The sequence below is a fragment of the Oncorhynchus tshawytscha genome, linkage group LG34 (assembly GCF_018296145.1).
Source record: "Oncorhynchus tshawytscha isolate Ot180627B linkage group LG34, Otsh_v2.0, whole genome shotgun sequence".
Taxonomy (NCBI): Eukaryota; Metazoa; Chordata; class Actinopteri; order Salmoniformes; family Salmonidae; genus Oncorhynchus; species Oncorhynchus tshawytscha.
This window is the reverse complement of record NC_056462.1, coordinates 13,872,665-13,891,091: the sequence shown is the minus strand read 5'-3', so window position 1 is coordinate 13,891,091 and position 18,427 is coordinate 13,872,665. Positions and strand designations below refer to the sequence as shown.

The window sequence follows — 18,427 nt, the reverse complement described above, 5'->3', positions numbered from 1 at the left end:
TCTGTCTGTCTGTCTCTGACTGCGTCTGTCTGTCTGACTGCGTCTGTCTGTCTGTCTGTCTGTCTGACTGCGTCTGTCTGTCTGACTGCGTCTGTCTGTCTGTCTGTCTGACTGCGTCTGTCTGTCTGTCTGACTGCGTCTGTCTGTCTGACTGCGTCTGTCTGTCTGACTGCGTCTGTCTGTCTGTCTGTCTGTCTGACTGTGTCTGTCTGTCTGACTGTGTCTGTCTGTCTGTCTGTCTGACTGCGTCTGTCTGTCTGTCTGCGTCTGTCTGTCTGTCTGACTGCGTCTGTCTGTCTGTCTGACTGCGTCTGTCTGTCTGTCTGACTGCGTCTGTCTGTCTGTCTGACTGCGTCTGTCTGTCTGTCTGACTGCGTCTGTCTGTCTGTCTGACTGCGTCTGTCTGTCTGCGTCTGTCTGTCTGACTGTCTGTCTGACTGCGTCTGTCTGTCTGACTGCGTCTGTCTGTCTGTCTGACTGCGTCTGTCTGTCTGTCTGCGTCTGTCTGTCTGACTGCGTCTGTCTGTCTGTCTGTCTGACTGCGTCTGTCTGTCTGTCTGTCTGACTGCGTCTGTCTGTCTGTCTGTCTGACTGCGTCTGTCTGTCTGTCTGACTGCGTCTGTCTGTCTGTCTGCGTCTGTCTGTCTGTCTGTCTGTCTGTCTGACTGTGTCTGTCTGTCTGTCTGACTGCGTCTGTCTGTCTGTCTGACTGCGTCTGTCTGTATGTCTGTATGTCTGTCTGTCTGACTGCGTCTGTCTGTCTGTCTGACTGCGTCTGTCTGTCTGTCTGACTGCGTCTGTCTGTCTGTCTGACTGCGTCTGTCTGTCTGTCTGACTGCGTCTGTCTGTCTGTCTGTCTGACTGCGTCTGTCTGTCTGTCTGCGTCTGTCTGTCTGTCTGACTGCATCTGTCTGTCTGACTGCGTCTGTCTGACTGCGTCTGTCTGTCTGACTGCGTCTGTCTGTCTGACTGCGTGTGTGTGTCTGCGTGTGTGTGTGTCTGCGTGTGTGTGTGTGTGTGTGTGTGTGTGTGTGTCTGTGTGTGTGTGTGTCTGTGTGTGTGTGTGTCTGTGTGCACGCGTGACGGCCAGATGCAGAGGCACAGCCAAGCAATTAGTACCACGGCCTGATTTTTGGGCCCACTGCCTCCTACAGAGAGAGCAGCTGGGTCCATGCACCAGGGCCTGGGTGACGCCTTAGAGTGAGTGTGTGCTGGTGTGTGTCTGCCTGCCGGTGAGACACTTTCCCTGTGCCTCTCATATTTCCACCGGCAGAGGAGAGGAAGAAAGAGAGAAAAAGCTGCAGCTAAAAGCCTCTCGCTGCCTGACATCCTCCCCCTTATCATTCACGTGAAAGTACAAAGGGCGCTAACTCAACCAGACACAGGAATAAAACTGTTGCAGATTTTTTTTCTCTCTTCTTCCCCACCAAACATCTCGGGCCTCGGAACTCAATTCCTGTATTCCTTATTTATAGCTCTTCTTCTCCAACGAGAGAGCGAGAGCGCGCGAGAGAGAGAGCACAAGAGAGAGAGCGAGAGTGTAAAGGAACAATGTATTCTAATGTATTCACTGAGGAGAAGTTATTCATTGTCAGAATTCCTACTTCAAATATCTCCATTACTCACAGTGGGGCGACTGGAGAGTCTAGGAACATGAATCTGTATCCAGACAGGCATAAGAGAGCTTATCCATGACATACATCTTGGTCATCATTGATTTCACTAAAGAAGAATGACCACCATTATAAACATCTATTAGATACATTCAACGAGCAAATATACCTGCCATACAAGTTCCAATGAGTTATCCAGACTCACTACTTAGACCCAATGTTCAGGTCAAGTTGCAGATTGTATGGACGTCAAGATTCCCTTCAACATTGAAAACAGATAACTAAGAATATACATGGAGACAAAACACACACGAGGAGGGAAGGTTGGCGACATTGTGTTGTACGCCAGCGAGGTGCTAAATAAACAAACAGCAGCCGTATATCCCATAACCCCTTGGGGCTCGGCTGAGTAATCTGGTAGCTCACTAGCTAGCCTCTTCAGTAGCTGGGCAGATGTGGTAGTGTGTTGGGGGGAGGGGAGGGGGGTACTTTCGAGAGCGAGTGAGTCAGAAAATGGGGTGCTTGTCAGAAAGCAGAAGTGAGAGAGAGGGGTTATGGACCCTGTCCTGGTGGAGTGAGAGGATCACTGTGGAGTCGTCACACAGACTCAGATCAAAGACGGACTCTTCAGGCAGGCCTCATCCTCTTTTACTCTATTCAATACAGACCAGAGACAGATCTTTAGGCGCCGTCTGATAAAGTGGGATGTTTTCACACCGAGATAAATAGGCAGAGAATAAAAGATGACTTCGAAAAGGCTGAAAAGAGCCTCAAAAGAAGCAGTTTAGTATCTATGACGTGTTTTTATTTCTCCCAGGTACGGAGTTGCTCTTTGCTGTGATTGGTCCAATAACACGTGTCACGTTATGCTACATGAATACTATCATATTTGTGTTGATGGTAATAAATCTAGTTTTAGTTAAACACTTACCCTAAAACATAACATGAGCATATATTGACTACATAAAATCCCCCAAATTATTATAATCATTATAGCATGTGTATTAACGTGTAAAATCTGCATGATTAGCATAATCACCATTGATGCACTGAACATGGCCTTGGATGACTTCAAATAGACGCCAGAATCCAAAATGCCATATAAGGCACAGACACCAAAGCGGAAGTACACGGAGATGAAACCGAATTCTAGAATCTCTGCAGTTCTGTAGTGTCCTCTAACATGATGGATTCTGAAGGAGGCTATCGGAAATGAACTCTGTTTGGCTATGGTTCTGAGACTATTTGTTTTCGTTCTGTTCCTACAAATCAGCTGAACCCTAGAAGAAAGTGTGACAAGCCTTAAGAATAAGCAGCCTTACTTCGCCAAAAGCGAGCCTTTCCTTGAAAAAAGTCCCTCTGGATCCACACGCTAAGGGAACATCCGTGATAACTTTGAAACGAATAGTGAATGATGAGTCCAAAAGATGATTCACACAAAATGTTTGTATGAATTAAGGAGAGGTCAAAGGATGGGGCCAAAATACACACAAGTGCGTGCACATGTGTACACACACACACACTTTGAAACTACAGGACATTGTGATGACTAACTACACCTAATATAACCTCAATAATACCATCCATGCATAGACACTACCTGAACACCAAAAACCCACACAACAAAAATACCATTCTAGCTTTGCATGCGTTGCCCATAATAGGTGCAGTGTTGTCACGACAGTGTGAAATCAGTTGAACTCCGGTTCACACAATTCTGCTTCAGTCGCTTATGAAGGCAAGAATTTATATTCCAGATATGTGTATATTGACCCTGTCTGACATTCAGAGTGTATTTACAATTTGTCTTTATAAGTCATACTTACTGTCACCATATATTTCATTAACCTGCAGTTAGCATGTTACTTTACATTTGACATTTTCACGACTTTGAGTGTGTCCCATCCCAAATGACACCCTGTTCCCTATATAGTGCACTACTTTTGACCAGGGTCCATAGGGCTCTTGTACTATATAGGGAATGGGGTGTCATTTGGGACACACGCTTGGGGGTGTGTATTCATCTCTCAGGGCCTGAACTGTGCTTTTGATATTAAACAGTCTTGCAGTCTAAAATAAAAACCCTTAACCGTTCTTTTTTTCTTTCTTAAGCTGCACGCCAAGGGTCTTTGAGTACAACTATTCCTCCAGTCGGGCATGATTCAGGGGAAAAGAATGTCAAATCTCAACAGTTTTGCATTTTTTAAATCTTCACAATAAATCAAGGTTGTAAGTAAACCATACATCACGCAGTACCTAATGTAACGTTGCCTGTTCGGTTAGAGTTCAAGTATTTTTGCTAGAAACTTCCAAATGAACGTTTGCGTCTATGTGGCTTATCTCGTCTCTTGACAGCGTCAATTCTACTACGGTTCTAGTCCAGATCCAAAACATTGCTAATGACAACAAAAAGGAGGTGTATGTTGTAGGTTGACTACAACACTGACATGAATGCCACTCAAACTATAAACCAAAGATGGGAACAGGTTCATATAACAGATGGTTAATGCAAAAATACCAAATATGCAGGATCATGAGAAAATGACCAGATTGCATGTGTGTGTGTGTGTGTATAGCATGCCTATACAGTGCATTCAGAAAGTATTCAGACCCCTTGAATTCTTCCACATTTTGTTACATTACAGCCTTATTCTAAAATTGATGAAATACATTTTTTTCCTTCTCCATAAATCCACACAATACCCCAAAATGACAAAGCGAAAACAGGTTTTGCAAATTGTATTTGTATTTGTATTATTTATTTACAATAAGTATTCATAAGTACTTATTCATAAGTACTTATTTACAATAAGTATTCAGAACCTTTGTTATGAGACACCCGAAATTGAGCTGAGGTGCATCCTGTTTCCATTGATCATACTTGAGATGTTTCTACAACTTGGAGTCCACCTGTGGTAAATTCAATTGATTGGACATGATTTGGAAAGGCACACACATGTCTATATAAGGCCCCACAGTTGACAGTGCATGTCTGAGCAAAAACCAAGTTACGAGGTCGAAGGAATTGTCCGTAGAGCTCCGAGACAGGATTGTGTCGAGGCACAGATCTTGTGAAGGGCACCAAAACATTTCTTCAGCATTGAAAGTCCCCAAGAACACAGAGGCCTTCGCCGGGCCAAACTGAGCTATTGTGGGAGAAGGGCCTTGGTCAGGGAGGTGACCAAGAACCCAACGGTCACTGTGACAGAGCTCCTCTGTGGGGATGGGGAACCTTCCAGAAGGACAACCATCTCTGCAGCACTCCACCAATTAGGCCTTTATGGTAGAGTATCCAGACAGAAGCCACTCTTCAGAAAAAGGCAGGACAAGCTTGCTTGGTTTGCCAAAAAGCACCTAAAGACTCTCAGACCATGACAAAAAAATCGAATCAAATTTTATTTGTCACATTCGCCGAATACAACAAGTGTAGACTTTACCGTGAAATGCTTACTTACAAGCCTTTAACCAACAGTTCAGTTCAACAAGAAGAAAATATTTACCAAGTAGACTAAAATAAAAAGTAATAATAAAGATAACACAATAAAAATAACGAGGCTATGTATAGGGGGCACCGGTACCAAGTCAGTGTGCAGGGGTACAAGCTAGTTGAGGTAATCTCTACATGTAGGGGGGGCTGAAGTGACTATGCATAGGTAACAAACAAACAATGAGTGTACAAAAGGGAGGGTGTGGGATCTCTCTGGTGTGATGAAACCAAGATTTAATTATTTGGCCTGAATGCCAAGCTTCACCTCTGGAGGAAACCTGGCACCATCCCTATGGTGAAGCATGGTGGTGGTGGAAGCATCATGCTGTCATCTGCCTTTTTCTGAGGAGTGGCTTCTAACATCTCTAGAGAGACCTGAAAATAGCTGTGCAGCGACGCTCCCATCCAACCTGACAGAGCTTGAGAGGATCTGCAGAGAAGAATGGAAGAAACTCCACAAATACAATGTGCCAAACATGTAGCGTCAAACCCAAGAAGAGTCGGGGCTGTAATCGCTGCCAAAGGTGCTTAAACAAAGGACTGAGTAAAGGGTCTGAATACTTACGTAAATGTGATATTTCAGATTTTGCACAACAACAAAAAATAACTTTTTTTGCTTTGTCATAATGGGGTATTGTGTGATGAGGAGAAAAACAATTTAATCAATTTTAGAATAAGGCTGTAACGTAACAAAATGTGGAAAGAGTTAAGGGGTCTGAATACTTTCCCAAGGCACTGTATATGTGTAAACACCAAATACACTCATCATAAGTGAAAATAATCACAGACTTGAGGTTACATTCCTTAACTTGAACCAGGAAATAGCCAATAAAACAAATCCCTCAATTAAATTAAAATACCCAACAGAAACACCCCTTAACTACAGTTTTATAGTTTTTCAACATCCAGGCTTATAGTTAGTTAATCAAGACAGTGAGTTTTGTGAATCTGTCCCGAGGTCTCCTACTAGGGTTGGGCCAATATATGATCAAATTGAATATCGTGATATTTGACATTGACGATATATCGGGAAGTGCAAGACTACTCGATTTGAACTTAACAAATCAAAAACTGAGGTTATATCAGTTAGGCTGTTTAAATATGTTGAAAATGAAGTCTAAATTAATTAACTAAGCCTTACTGTTTCACAATACAAAGTTGATTTAAAGTTAAGATCATAAATAAGCACAGGCTGGAATGATTTACTCATTAACTGCACAAAACAATTGCAATATCTGGAGTAGCATATCATAGAAGACGTCTCCCCAAATATCACCCAACCACATCTCCTGCACTACAGTCATCTGTACTCTCTGTAGTGTTAGTAGCTTCATCAACACTACTGGAATCTATGAGAACGTCAAGTCCACAGGCATTTGCCATTTTACTGTTTCAAAAAATAATTAAACTTTTACAGAAAAACTGTTTGCAGAGAAAAACTGAAAAACACTTTATCACTTGGTTTCTGCCAACTTTGTGGCTTATTTCAGTATCCACACTGTATTTTCAGCGGTTGCATTTTCCAGTCTTCAGCTAAACCCGATGCTACAATGAATGTGGTGAGAATGAGAAACTAAAGCTAAATAGAGTACATGAGTATTCCAGGAATGTTTCAGTCCATTAACCTTTGTGTCGTGGTCATGCTGACCAATCTGTGGGAAACATAATGTATATTTGGCGCAAAAAGCATATTCTCCAAAATGGGAAATAATCGTTGTGTTTTTGTAATACTAAACTACAAGAAAAGGCATTGGCTGTATAAAGCCTGCATAACATTGAGACAAAAGTGTTTCAGTCATTTACTAATATTACCATCAATTACATTTAAAATGTTAGTCTGTCTCTGTTTAAAGAGCCAAACAATCTGCGTAAGCGGTTTTTCCCTCGTATGTCTAAACACGTTAAATTAGCTTCGCTGACTATTGTATGATAATATATTTTTAAACGGATCAAATATACATTTGAAATAACTTCATAACGTACATAAGAATGCGAAAGAAGGTTTTCATATCATTAATATAGATTTTTGATAAGCAATGTTAACTCTGCGTCATTGCATCGTTGGGTGCTTTGCTTAACACCACAACAAGGATCTGGAGATATTTCCAGCTCCAAATAGCTAAAAGTCGTTGCAATTAAAACACTTATGTCTAATTAGGCCAAAAGCCTCGAGGGATCCCGGCATAAAAACGATGTCCACTGGACAGAGAATGTCCAATTGACTCCCTAATGAATTTAATGCCAAAGCTCCTAACAACCTGCGCCTCATTAACTTGAGTAGTCTACAGCGGGAGGACGGGCAAAGAAGCTTCAGAGCTGCAAATAAAGTCCTGTTTGCAAAACTATTGATCTAACTTAAGTAGCTTTCATTTAACTGATGCGTTACTTTTTGGGCCATTCTTTTGCAGCATCACTGTCTGAGGACCAGTCTCACACCCCGCCTTCTCCCCGCGCGTCTCGGTGCTGTGCCCGCGAGGAGACGGTGATTGGTTCTTAAGTCATCTAACATGAAGTCTGGGGTGATAAGAGAACTTCAATTACAATCCCGGGCCCGCGCGAAGAACGCCTGTCCGTTTATTATTCATCACCGACAAGGTTCACGCGCCGATAAAGCGATGACCAGATTAAAAGTACGTGCATTTTTGGAAAACCACGCACAGCGCACAATGAGAAAGAAAAAGCCGTCTGTTTATGACTTTAGAGTGATTTAAAAATATAATTGAGCTTCTTGGAAATCAATTACATATTTAAATTGTTGTAATATGAATGTGAAAAGATAAACATCAGACCTTTAGCTTTTTTTCTGAATTAGGCATTATTAAATGTAACATGCGCTTTATAAAACAACAAGGGCAAATAGGCTGCAATAAAACAGGCCCCAAACATAGTATTGGGAATACCACGTTAACATCTCAAAGGGTCTTACGATGTTAATTAAAATAATAGGCCTATAGTCTTATTATCGTTCAACACATTTTATAATTACACGCGTGCTAAAACTTGCACTGCAGGTGCGTGTGCATCCATTCTAGGAGGAATTGTTCTCCGTTCTTAAATTGTGCAATGGCATGAAATGGGTCAAATATGGAAGTAATATGATGTTAATTTAGCCGATAGAATATTAGGGAAATTAGTAGGCCAAATTTGTATGGTAAAACAATAAACCACATTTCAGTGAGGGGAAGGTTGTTGCTCTTAATCCGATATCCGAGGGAAATGACTGGGTTTAATTTGAACTATTCAGGCCTATAATCTACTGTCACGATACACCAAGATGAAACCACTAGGCACAAAATGACAAACAAAAAGCATTTCCTTTAAGACAAGTGAATATGTTAGAGGTTTGAAATGTGAACAACTTCTAGCCTATTAGACTGGAGAGAAAAAAATACTCAAAATCAGGAAAACATAATGATATGCTATTTTATGAAGAAAAAAAACACAAATATTAGAAATATTGTACACTCACTGAACATTCGATTTATCTCGTTAACCTGATTATCACACACCGTGTTGAACCCGCAGCCTGGAGACGCGCTTTCTAATAAAATTGGTCTTTCTTGTTTCTTGACGCATAAATGTCATAAAACATTAGTCAAAAATTGCTTGGTATACATAAATTAGCAATTCACTAGAAATATGCAAATGCACGAATAGTAAAAATAATTCATACATACGATAAATGTACAACATTTAAAAAACGTATTGGTTTCATTGTCAAAAGCGATTAAAACATTAGTGCTGATGTTTATAAAGTAGTATCAAGCCTCATTAACTGCCATAGAAAAACAAAAGGGTTCCAAATTGATGCCATTCAGACATGAAGCGAGCCAGTAAATAAACACTTCCCTTGCCAGGTATCCAGCATCACTCAATGCGCAACCTATTCTCCTTTAAATATTTCCATTTTATATTGTGCACGTGCACACCTGGAAAAAAAAGGCTAGGTCAAGGCAAAAGAGATACAGCTGTCTTTAAAACGTATTAAATATACTTCGTAGAAAAGAGCACAAAGTGTGTATACGAAAAGGAACCGTTTATCTTCCTATATCTCGACCTGGGAGCAGAGGCTCCGCGCGCAGGATGTTGGAGAGGGAAAGTGTGCCTCTCGTGAAAGAGTGCTTCTCGGAGAGGCCTCTGATTGGCTGGTTGCACTGACAGCTCCGCCGTTGATTGCAGGAGGAGAAGCCCAACCCCTTTCACTCTTCTAGGGGACCATTCATAAACTACACAAGACCAGCTCGCACAGCTGAGTGTGGACAACAGTGGGACAAGGTAGGAGAATAACGCATAGTTTTCACGTTCAACCGAACGGACAAGGAGAGATGAGTGGTCACGACCAGAGCTTTATCCTTTAGGGTCTGCAAGCGCGAGGACACGGACGGTATTATACTGTACACTGAGCCCACCCCATTCTGGGGCTGCCTACTGCATATGACTTGGACTGATATTTAGTAGCCTATTACGTTGCATCCCTATCGGTTTCCTTCCGACACTGTCTGACGTCCATCCGCTGTGTACGCAAAAAAAGTTGAATTATATATTTTTTCCATTGCTTGGGGAAGAGCGTTTCGCCTCTGGCTTTACCGGTAAGCATTGGATCCGTCAACGTACTGCGACTCTCCGGTGTACAGCCCGGACCTCTGCCCAAACATGATCGCGACGCAGGCAAAGCTGGTCTACCAGCTCAACAAATACTACAGCGAGAGATGCCAAACTCGAAAAGCGGCCATTGCAAAGACTATCCGGGAGGTGTGTAAGGTAGTGTCGGACGTCCTGAAGGAGGTCGAGGTGCAGGAACCCCGGTTCATCTCCTCTCTCAGCGAGATAGAGGCGCGCTTCGAGGGGATGGAGGTCATAGCCCCCAACGAGTTCGAGGTGGTCCTCTACCTCAACCAGATGGGAGTGTTCAACTTTGTTGACGACGGTTCTCTGCCCGGCTGCGCTGTACTGAAGCTGAGCGACGGCCGCAAAAGAAGTATGTCTCTCTGGGTCGAGTTCATAACGGCCTCGGGCTACCTTTCCGCCCGGAAGATCCGTTCAAGGTTTCAGACTCTGGTGGCGCAAGCGGTGGATAAGTGTAGCTACCGTGACGTGGTTAAAATGGTTGCAGATACAAGTGAGGTAAAACTAAGGATCCGGGAGAGATACGTGGTTCAGATCACCCCTGCGTTCAAGTGCACAGGGATCTGGCCTAGGAGCGCTGCCCAGTGGCCCATGCCCCATATCCCCTGGCCTGGTCCGAACCGGGTGGCCGAGGTCAAGGCCGAGGGCTTTAACCTGCTCTCCAAAGAGTGCTATTCGTTGACCGGGAAACAGAGCTCGGCTGAGAGTGACGCCTGGGTCTTGCAGTTCAGCGAGGCCGAGAATAGGCTCCTGATGGCGGGATGCAGGAAAAGATGCCTCTCGGTCCTGAAGACTCTCCGCGACCGTCATCTCGAGCTACCCGGTCAACCACTCCAGAGCTACCACATGAAGACCCTGCTCCTGTATGAGTGTGAGAAACACCCGAGAGAGACCGACTGGGATGAGTCCTGCCTCGGAGATCGAATCAACGGAATTCTGCTGCAGCTCATCTCGTGTTTGCAGTGCCGCAGATGCCCCCATTATTTCTTACCAAATTTGGACCTGTTTCAGGGGAAGCCCCACTCGGCCCTGGAAGCTGCCGCAAAGCAGACGTGGAGACTGGCGAGGGAAATCCTCACTAATGCAAAAAGTTTGGACAAATTATAAACTGTCGAATTGTCTGATTGTGATTCTATTGCTATTTAGGGCCGAGGTGACGTTTTTTGAGATCACTTCACAGTGGAGGAAAACGTCATGATCTTGGTATCTCCGAGCAATGTGAAACAATTGAGAAATTAAAAACAAGCAAACAAAAAAACCTTTTACAACGGAGTGTAATGGGACATTGCCGTTCAGAGAGGGAGAACGTGAAGGTACATTAAGCTAAATGTAATACTTTTTGTTGTTTTGTTTTAAAATGTTTTCACAAAGTGAATAAATGTTTATTTAAAATTATATGCACAAAATCTTTAAGTGAAAGAATAAAAATGTAGCGTGCCAAGTTCCAATTTTTCATTACGTGACCTTAAACTGAAATGTTAATAAAACTAAAGAAAATGACATTACAACTTGGCCTTGTGTTTCTATACATGTATTGAGAACTGGCATTGTTTAGTAAGAGTAATACAAATGTATATTTCCGAGATAAAGAGGATCGTGAAATCAATTCCTGTGTGAAAAAAAACATAATTAATGTGCGTAAAAAAGGAATGTTGATACACTTACATTCGGTAAATCTTGGGCCTAGATTAAATTGATACAAAATACGAGTTCTGCATGATTATGCATATCAGAGAACATGCATTAATTTTCGTCTTGGAGTAATTAATATATCACACTATAATTTAGTTCAATTTGATGAAAATTGTTTTAACAAAAGAATAACGTCTATTTACTCGACAGTTTGATGTCGATATGCTATATGGCTGCAAAAATAATATTTAAACACACCGGTATGCATGTCTGTTATTACTGTGTATTAACTATTGGGGAGATGTGCAATTTCTCCGCTGAATTATAGCACGAGGATAAAGAGAAACACAACAACCACTTGTAGTAGGCCCATTCACCAGAATAGACCATTGCTAATTTCAGGTTAATTCGTTTGCCGTTACAATAGAAAAATATTAACGCATGAAAATCAAAACCTCAAATGTTGATTAATGAACTTATCTGTTGTTATAACTATATTATGATTATAACTGTTATTGCCAATAACCCTGGGCGCAGACTGCTGAAAAAAAGATAGACAACTGTCACTCAATGACTAGCCAGGGAAAGTCGGGGCCCATTTCTTAACGAGACCTGATTCATATTGCTTTCGCTACGAACGACTAAACACCACGCGGGAATATTAGTACAGTAGGCTATCCATTAGCAGCAGCCTATTTGGTTTATCACTGAACTGTTGAATACAAATAGAAAGAGGATGTTTTGAAATGAATATTCATCACTATAGCCTGTTATTTAGGATATTCAAATGAGTCATATAGGCTACATTTCAAAGGTGTCGAATAATACATTCAAGTCATTTCATGGTTTTTATTCTCAACAAAATGTACCACAACATAAGCCATTGGCCAACACACTATTCCTGATTCCTGGGCTGTATTTCACGAACAACTGAAAGACCCGAAGGAAGAACAGCAAGCCTAGTCTTCTCTCAGTATCAGGCACATTGTATTATGATGTGCGATAGACTAACTTATTTTTGAAACGTTTGCTTGTGATGCTTCTGCAGGATCTGAGGCCTTTGTGTATCGAATCTGCAGCGCAAACACCCGTTTTCAGAGAGACGTGATGTTGTCAATGACGTAGCCCACCCAAACCAATGCAATTCAAGCACGAGTGAAGCTATAGCTTAATGTTAACTTTCACGACGCAAATACACACACCACATAACACACCACATAACAGCATCATAGCCTATACGGTTGTTATAATCTCAATTATAGAGATTACTGAGTCTCGATCTACATTTGGATTATTCAATAATTATTTGACCTGATAATGATCGCAGAAGTCGAGGCTGCTTACAGTCGTCATGCAATAGCCTAAAGGCTTTTAGTCTACGCATGTTCATGGTTGGAGTTATTTACTCAATTATTATAAAGGCATTACAAAGCAATTAGGCTGTAGAAAAGCATGACTTGGATGTGCTGGGGTCAGGGAAGGACTGGGAGAAAGGCCTGAGACATTTTGAAAGCTGATTTTACAGAATGGCGGGAGGGCCTGCTTTGGATCAATGGAAGTTAAACCCCTTCTCTTACCTTTGGATCGATCTTCTTAAAGCTGGCCTCATCTTCATCCACCTCGAAGTAGAGTTCAGATGCAGTGATGGACAGCGTTCCTTTCACCACCACCGCCGGGGCGACCAGCTGAGCGCTAGTGCTCATGTTTACAGGGCCTAGGAGACAGACAGGGCCCAACAACGGCACGGGCCAGAAAGCAAACATTAGCCCGCTTTACAAATATCACCCCCTGCCCCTCCTCGAGAAAACGAGAGTTTTTTCAAAGGGCAACAGCGTGTTAAAGTAAACATATAAACTCAACAAGGGCACGCACTGACTTTGATGGCTCTTTTTGTCTCCGTGAAAATACCATAACAATATAGAGAAGGCCACATATGCATTTTTAATGAGGGAAAATATTTGCTCTAGGCCAGGGCTGCCAACCCTCTTCCTGGAGATCTACCGTCCTGTGGGGTTTCAGTCCAGCCCTAATTTAACACACCCGATTCTACTAATTAGCTGCTCAACGAGACCTTAACTAGCGGAATCAGATACGCTAAATTAGGGTTGGACTGAACCTACAGGACAGTAGATCTCCAGGAAGAGGGTGGGCAGCCCTGCTCAAGGCGATGGGTCGGTTGTATAGGCCTATCTATCAGATGCGAGGTCAAGAAGAAAAATACATCTGATTCTCAATTGTATAATTTTTAGCTTAAACCTGCATGCAAATGATTTGTGTAACTGCAATTTAAATTAAGAATGCAATTTTACATTTCACAATTATTATTAGCATTATTATTAGACCTAATTTCCCTGCTAGATCGAGTTAGATATAATATGGCGTGTTTGTAAGCACTGAAACCAGAATCACCATGATCTGAAAAGTTCCTCTTTAGACTACAGGAAGGGAGAGGTGGTTTGACCCGCTGAGTAAAATAAAATATCAGCATCTGCGTAACCCAAGACAGACCAGCTTTGTCAAAAAATAGAATCAGCTGTCAATCAGGCCCCATTGATTGCGGGCTGGTGCTACGTCTGTTTAATCTCTCATCAATCTTAATTTATGCCAGTATGACAATGAGAAGGCCGCTCGAGGGAGAAACGTGTAAGCTCTTGCCGCTCCTGCCCCGCGCTCCACGTGTGCAGAAGCATTGTATTTGCAGATGTGCCGCGCAGCAGAAAGGGGCTTCAGAGCCCGGCTTGATTTCCCAAAGCACCCAAGTCTTTCCGAAACGGATGGCTATGGAATAAACAGATATGTTCATTTGTTGCCGTCACCCCTCCCTCCCCCTAGCCCTCCGAGCATTGTGAGCATTAGCATGTAATCCGGGCGCGAAATAACATTTTTCAATCACTGCCATGGAGACATTCAATTACACCTGGTGTTGTTCCGACAGACAGCTGCCTGTACTGGGACGCTGCGTCCTGTCTGTCTGTCTAGTCAGAGGAGTAGGAGACCCACATGACAATTTCCACTTCATTTCAGAATCCCTGTCACTTTATTATGCATGGGAATCTCCCCTTAACCCCATTGTCATCGTGGGGGTTGTGTTTTCATATAATTGCGCTCTGAGCGTATTAGTCTACAGTGGGTGAACAAGTTATAGTGGAAAGCCATGATGTGGGGAAATTGAGGATTATATAGGATGCAATCCGATGAGTAAAATAACTAATAGGCCTATAGGAGTTCCAGGTATAGGGAGCATCATTTACATCAATATGGATGTGAGATAATGGATTTAAAGTGGATAAGAAATTGGACAGCAACATCATTTTATGTGTTTGAGTCTTGTTAACGACAAAGCCTAGTCTTTTTGATCTCCGCCTATACTATTTATTCGACATGGATTCATATAGGAAAACTGCACATTTAGAGCAATCATAAACAACTAAAGACACATAAATGTTTAACGTCCATAGTGCTATTCTAAAATGTGAAAATAATACCGTTTAGCTAAAAGCAGTGCACCTATACGCTATGCCCAATCATAAAATAGGCCCACATGGGACGCATGTATCAAAATATCGCACTTGTCACGAGTACAAATTTGCGGTTTTCATTTAACATTTAACATAAAGGAAGTCGGAGGTAGGCCCCAAAATAGAAATTAACCTCGAGGCCAAAAACATTAAGACCAAATGCACAGTTCACTTCTACAATTATAGGCCTATTCTCAACCTCTCGATTATTAAAAAAATGTAATAATTACTGTGTCAAAAGCTAACTATGAATCATATTACACAAGCGTGTTGGTACTTTTGTACTATAATTTCATTACAAACAAAAATGAGCTTTGCTTTGAGATATGTGAACTTGTAAACAAGCGCCAATAGGACATGTTTGTGTGTGTTATTATCCTCTACTCTCCCAAAGCCAGAGCATCACAAAACATCATGAGACTCCAGGGGTAATGGGAGGCGCTGGGGAGGTTATCCCTCCTTCTTAACCGTTCCGGAGCCCCGTTATCCTGCATGCGCGCCTCAAAGTACCCTAGCAGCACCCGCGTGCGTTAGCAATGGAGACGCTGTAAAGGCGGGAGGGGGAGAATTCAACTAACGTGCGTACCCAGCCCCCTCTAGATGATGCGCGCGGGGACATGAAACGGATGAGCTGCATGCGTTACCTGTTAGGTTCTCCAATTCCTTCTCCTCCAAGGATGATAGAGTGTCATCGTCGCCATCCAACAATATCTCACTCTCAGAGTTCTGATTTCCCATCGCGTGACTTCTGATGGACTGTTTGCCTTTGAGGATATCTTCCTCCGGAGCTGAGAGAAGAAAAGCATTTTAAACCGCCATCCAAACGTAATTGTGTTTTTACCAAGTGACTTTTCTGTACAGAGGTTAGTATCCTAACAAGAAGCGTTTGAAATATATAGACAAAAAATACGCTGCTATTCTGGGCTATATTTAATGATAGTTTACTATATCACAGGTATGACAGATGTTAAATTAAAAAGATTACTGAAAATGCAAGGCTATATAATCTATTCATATTGTAGCATATTTAATTGATCAATAATTCGTACTCCGAAAGTAAAGTGAATAGTCAAATGTCAATATAAATATTCATTGAGTTGAGTTGTCTATTTTGCCAGAAATGTCTTTAATTATTTAGGCTAAGTCTTGACGTCTTGCATTGGATTCCAGAATGGATTCGAAATTAAATTGTTCAAAAGTATTTTAAGATTTGACAAAATAGCATGAATAAGTCTGATAAAAATTGAATAATGCTATAATTATGACATAAATTAATAGTTTATAACTCAAGTGCACATTCAGATGCAACACGGATCTAATGCTAATATGATTCTTAGTACAATGAAAAAACTCCATGCGAAAAATAACATCAACATAAAGATGCTGCAAGCTGATGGAAACATCAAAACAAGTTTATAAAACCATGATAGAAAACTGGCAACAATTTTAAGTGGAACTTCATGCAATTTTCATATATTATTGTAAAATTTGTCAAGTTATCATAGAGCCATAAACCCAGCTGGAACACTAGCAATGACTCTTGGGAGCCTTCGGGGTTATTGTGAACATGAAAGGTTACGTTAACAAATCGGACTCTCATCTTATCTCATAATGGCTATTTTCCAAAGGCGCTGTGCCAACGTAGGCTAGCAATACCCATCTGGCAACGGGAGAGGGTTACAATGTCAAAGCGCGACATTGTATCGACTTGTGTTTACTGTTTAACCTGAATGGCACTAATCTAATAGTTCAAATCCAATTGTTTTATTTAATTGATACCCAGGCAATAAGTGTATTTCAGTGTATTTCTAATGCAGATATACAACATTGTATGTAAAGTATAAAATGTACTGATAAGAAAATATAAAATGCATTGTTAAAACCACCATTTGCCTGTGCTGTGCCCTTACAAGTCATCAAAACAAAAAAATGATTTTGGTCAAACCCAATATCCAGAAACACGAGCCAAAGATATTACAACAAAGCAAAAGAGCCTCCAAAGCTTACGGACTTTAAACATGTTTTCTACTTAACATGACTTGAGGTCCAAAAGGATTTAAGAGAAACAGTAATCTGCAAACATTTACAGAACCCACATCATGCAGGCCCTTGGTGTGTGTGTGTGTGTGTGTGTGTGTGTGTGTGTGTGTGTGTGAGAGAGAGAGAGAGAGAGAAAGAGTGTGTGTGTTACACTCAACATGGTTTCTTTGCACTCCACTACACAACCACTGGACAGTGACCCAGTGGCCCCTCCAATCTCTCTGAGCAGCATCACCTGACGGGGTTTAGACCCTAAGATAATTAGCATTTTTCTCAACATCACAAACTATAATATATGGACCCCAAAACTGCTGAGAGAGAGCAGAGTGAGAACGAACAAAAGAGAGAGACCTGGGAGAGAAAGAGAGAAAGCTGAGAGAGAAAGAGAGCTGAGAGAGCAGAGAGAGAGCTGAAAGAGCAGAGTGAGAGAGCAGAGTGAGAGAGCAGAGTGAGCAGAGAAACAGAGAGCGAAAGAGAGCTGAGAGAGAGCAGAGAGACAGGGAGCAGAGAGAGAGAGAGCAGAGAGACAGGGAGCTGAGAGAGAGAGAGCAGAGTGAGAGAGCAGAGTGAGCAGAGAGACAGAGAGCGAAAGAGAGCTGAGAGAGAGAGAGCAGAGAGACAGGGAGCTGAGAGAGAGTGAGTCTAAGAGAGCTGAGAAATCTCATGTCAGGGAAAATATGCAGCTCAATGATATTTAGACTGGTCTTCCTGTAATTAAGTCTCCCCGGAGGATTCTTTAGTTAGCGGCACTGAAATGACTACCAGATCTCTAATACATACCACATGCTACAATAGTATAGTATATTCACACCGTCCAAGTGAACTGACTGGACAGACCGATGGGCCGGGAAGACTTTCTCTCACTGACAGCAGTGAGATGAAAAAGGCAGACATGTGCATTTGAACTTCTGTACATTCTGTCATAAACATGCTCACTAAGTCTCACCCTGGGAAGACCACAATACTCAACACACTAGCATATGGATGTGGAAGGGTCTTGGGTTGTGTTTACAACGAAGAAGAAAACACTACCGTGACAACTACTGCTACTATATCAACTTACTAGTCTGCCAATAAATGTTACTAATAGGCTGTGAATGATTTACTTGTTAGTCGTGAATAGTATTATCAGAATTGGTCATGTTAGATTGTCTATTGTGTGCAAATACAATTCTACAAACACTGTGCTGCTTTCAAAACTACTTTGTAAGTCAAAATAAACAGCCAGGAGAAGTTAAGAAAATAAAAACTCAATTATTAGATTATACTTCTGATACATGTATCCCAATATTACATAATGACATAAGATAAAATATAGTATTCTTGAAAACATAATTGATAGGATGTATATTTTTGATATATGATATATGTACAGAGAAGTGTTCTGAATGCATGTGTGTGTTTATGATCAAATGTGGGAGTGTGTATCAAACAATTCAAATCCATTTAACGCCATTTCAACTTAAAAGTGAAACAACCAAAGCACAGTAAAAACTAAACAGCAGTACAAA

The 18,427-nt window shown here is 41.7% G+C and overlaps 2 protein-coding genes across 5 annotated transcripts in view; one reads left to right on the top strand and one right to left on the bottom strand.

Annotated features, from left to right (window-relative positions):
- Positions 1 to 18,427, bottom strand: part of LOC112231646 (lipopolysaccharide-responsive and beige-like anchor protein) — a 351,054-nt gene that overhangs the window by 146,264 nt on the left and 186,363 nt on the right. For all 4 annotated transcript variants that reach the window (XM_042311819.1, XM_042311822.1, XM_042311821.1 and 1 more), the window contains 2 exons: positions 15,521 to 15,664; positions 12,936 to 13,072 (listed from right to left, as the gene is read on the bottom strand). In XM_042311819.1, the coding sequence (XP_042167753.1) occupies positions 12,936 to 13,072; positions 15,521 to 15,664 (281 nt within the window). The remainder of the gene's footprint in view (positions 1 to 12,935; positions 13,073 to 15,520; positions 15,665 to 18,427) is intronic.
- Positions 9,329 to 11,231, top strand: LOC112232034 (protein mab-21-like 2). The gene has a single exon (XM_024398841.1). The coding sequence runs from the start codon at positions 9,754 to 9,756 to the stop codon at positions 10,831 to 10,833; it is 1,080 nt and encodes a 359-aa protein (XP_024254609.1). The 5' UTR covers positions 9,329 to 9,753; the 3' UTR covers positions 10,834 to 11,231.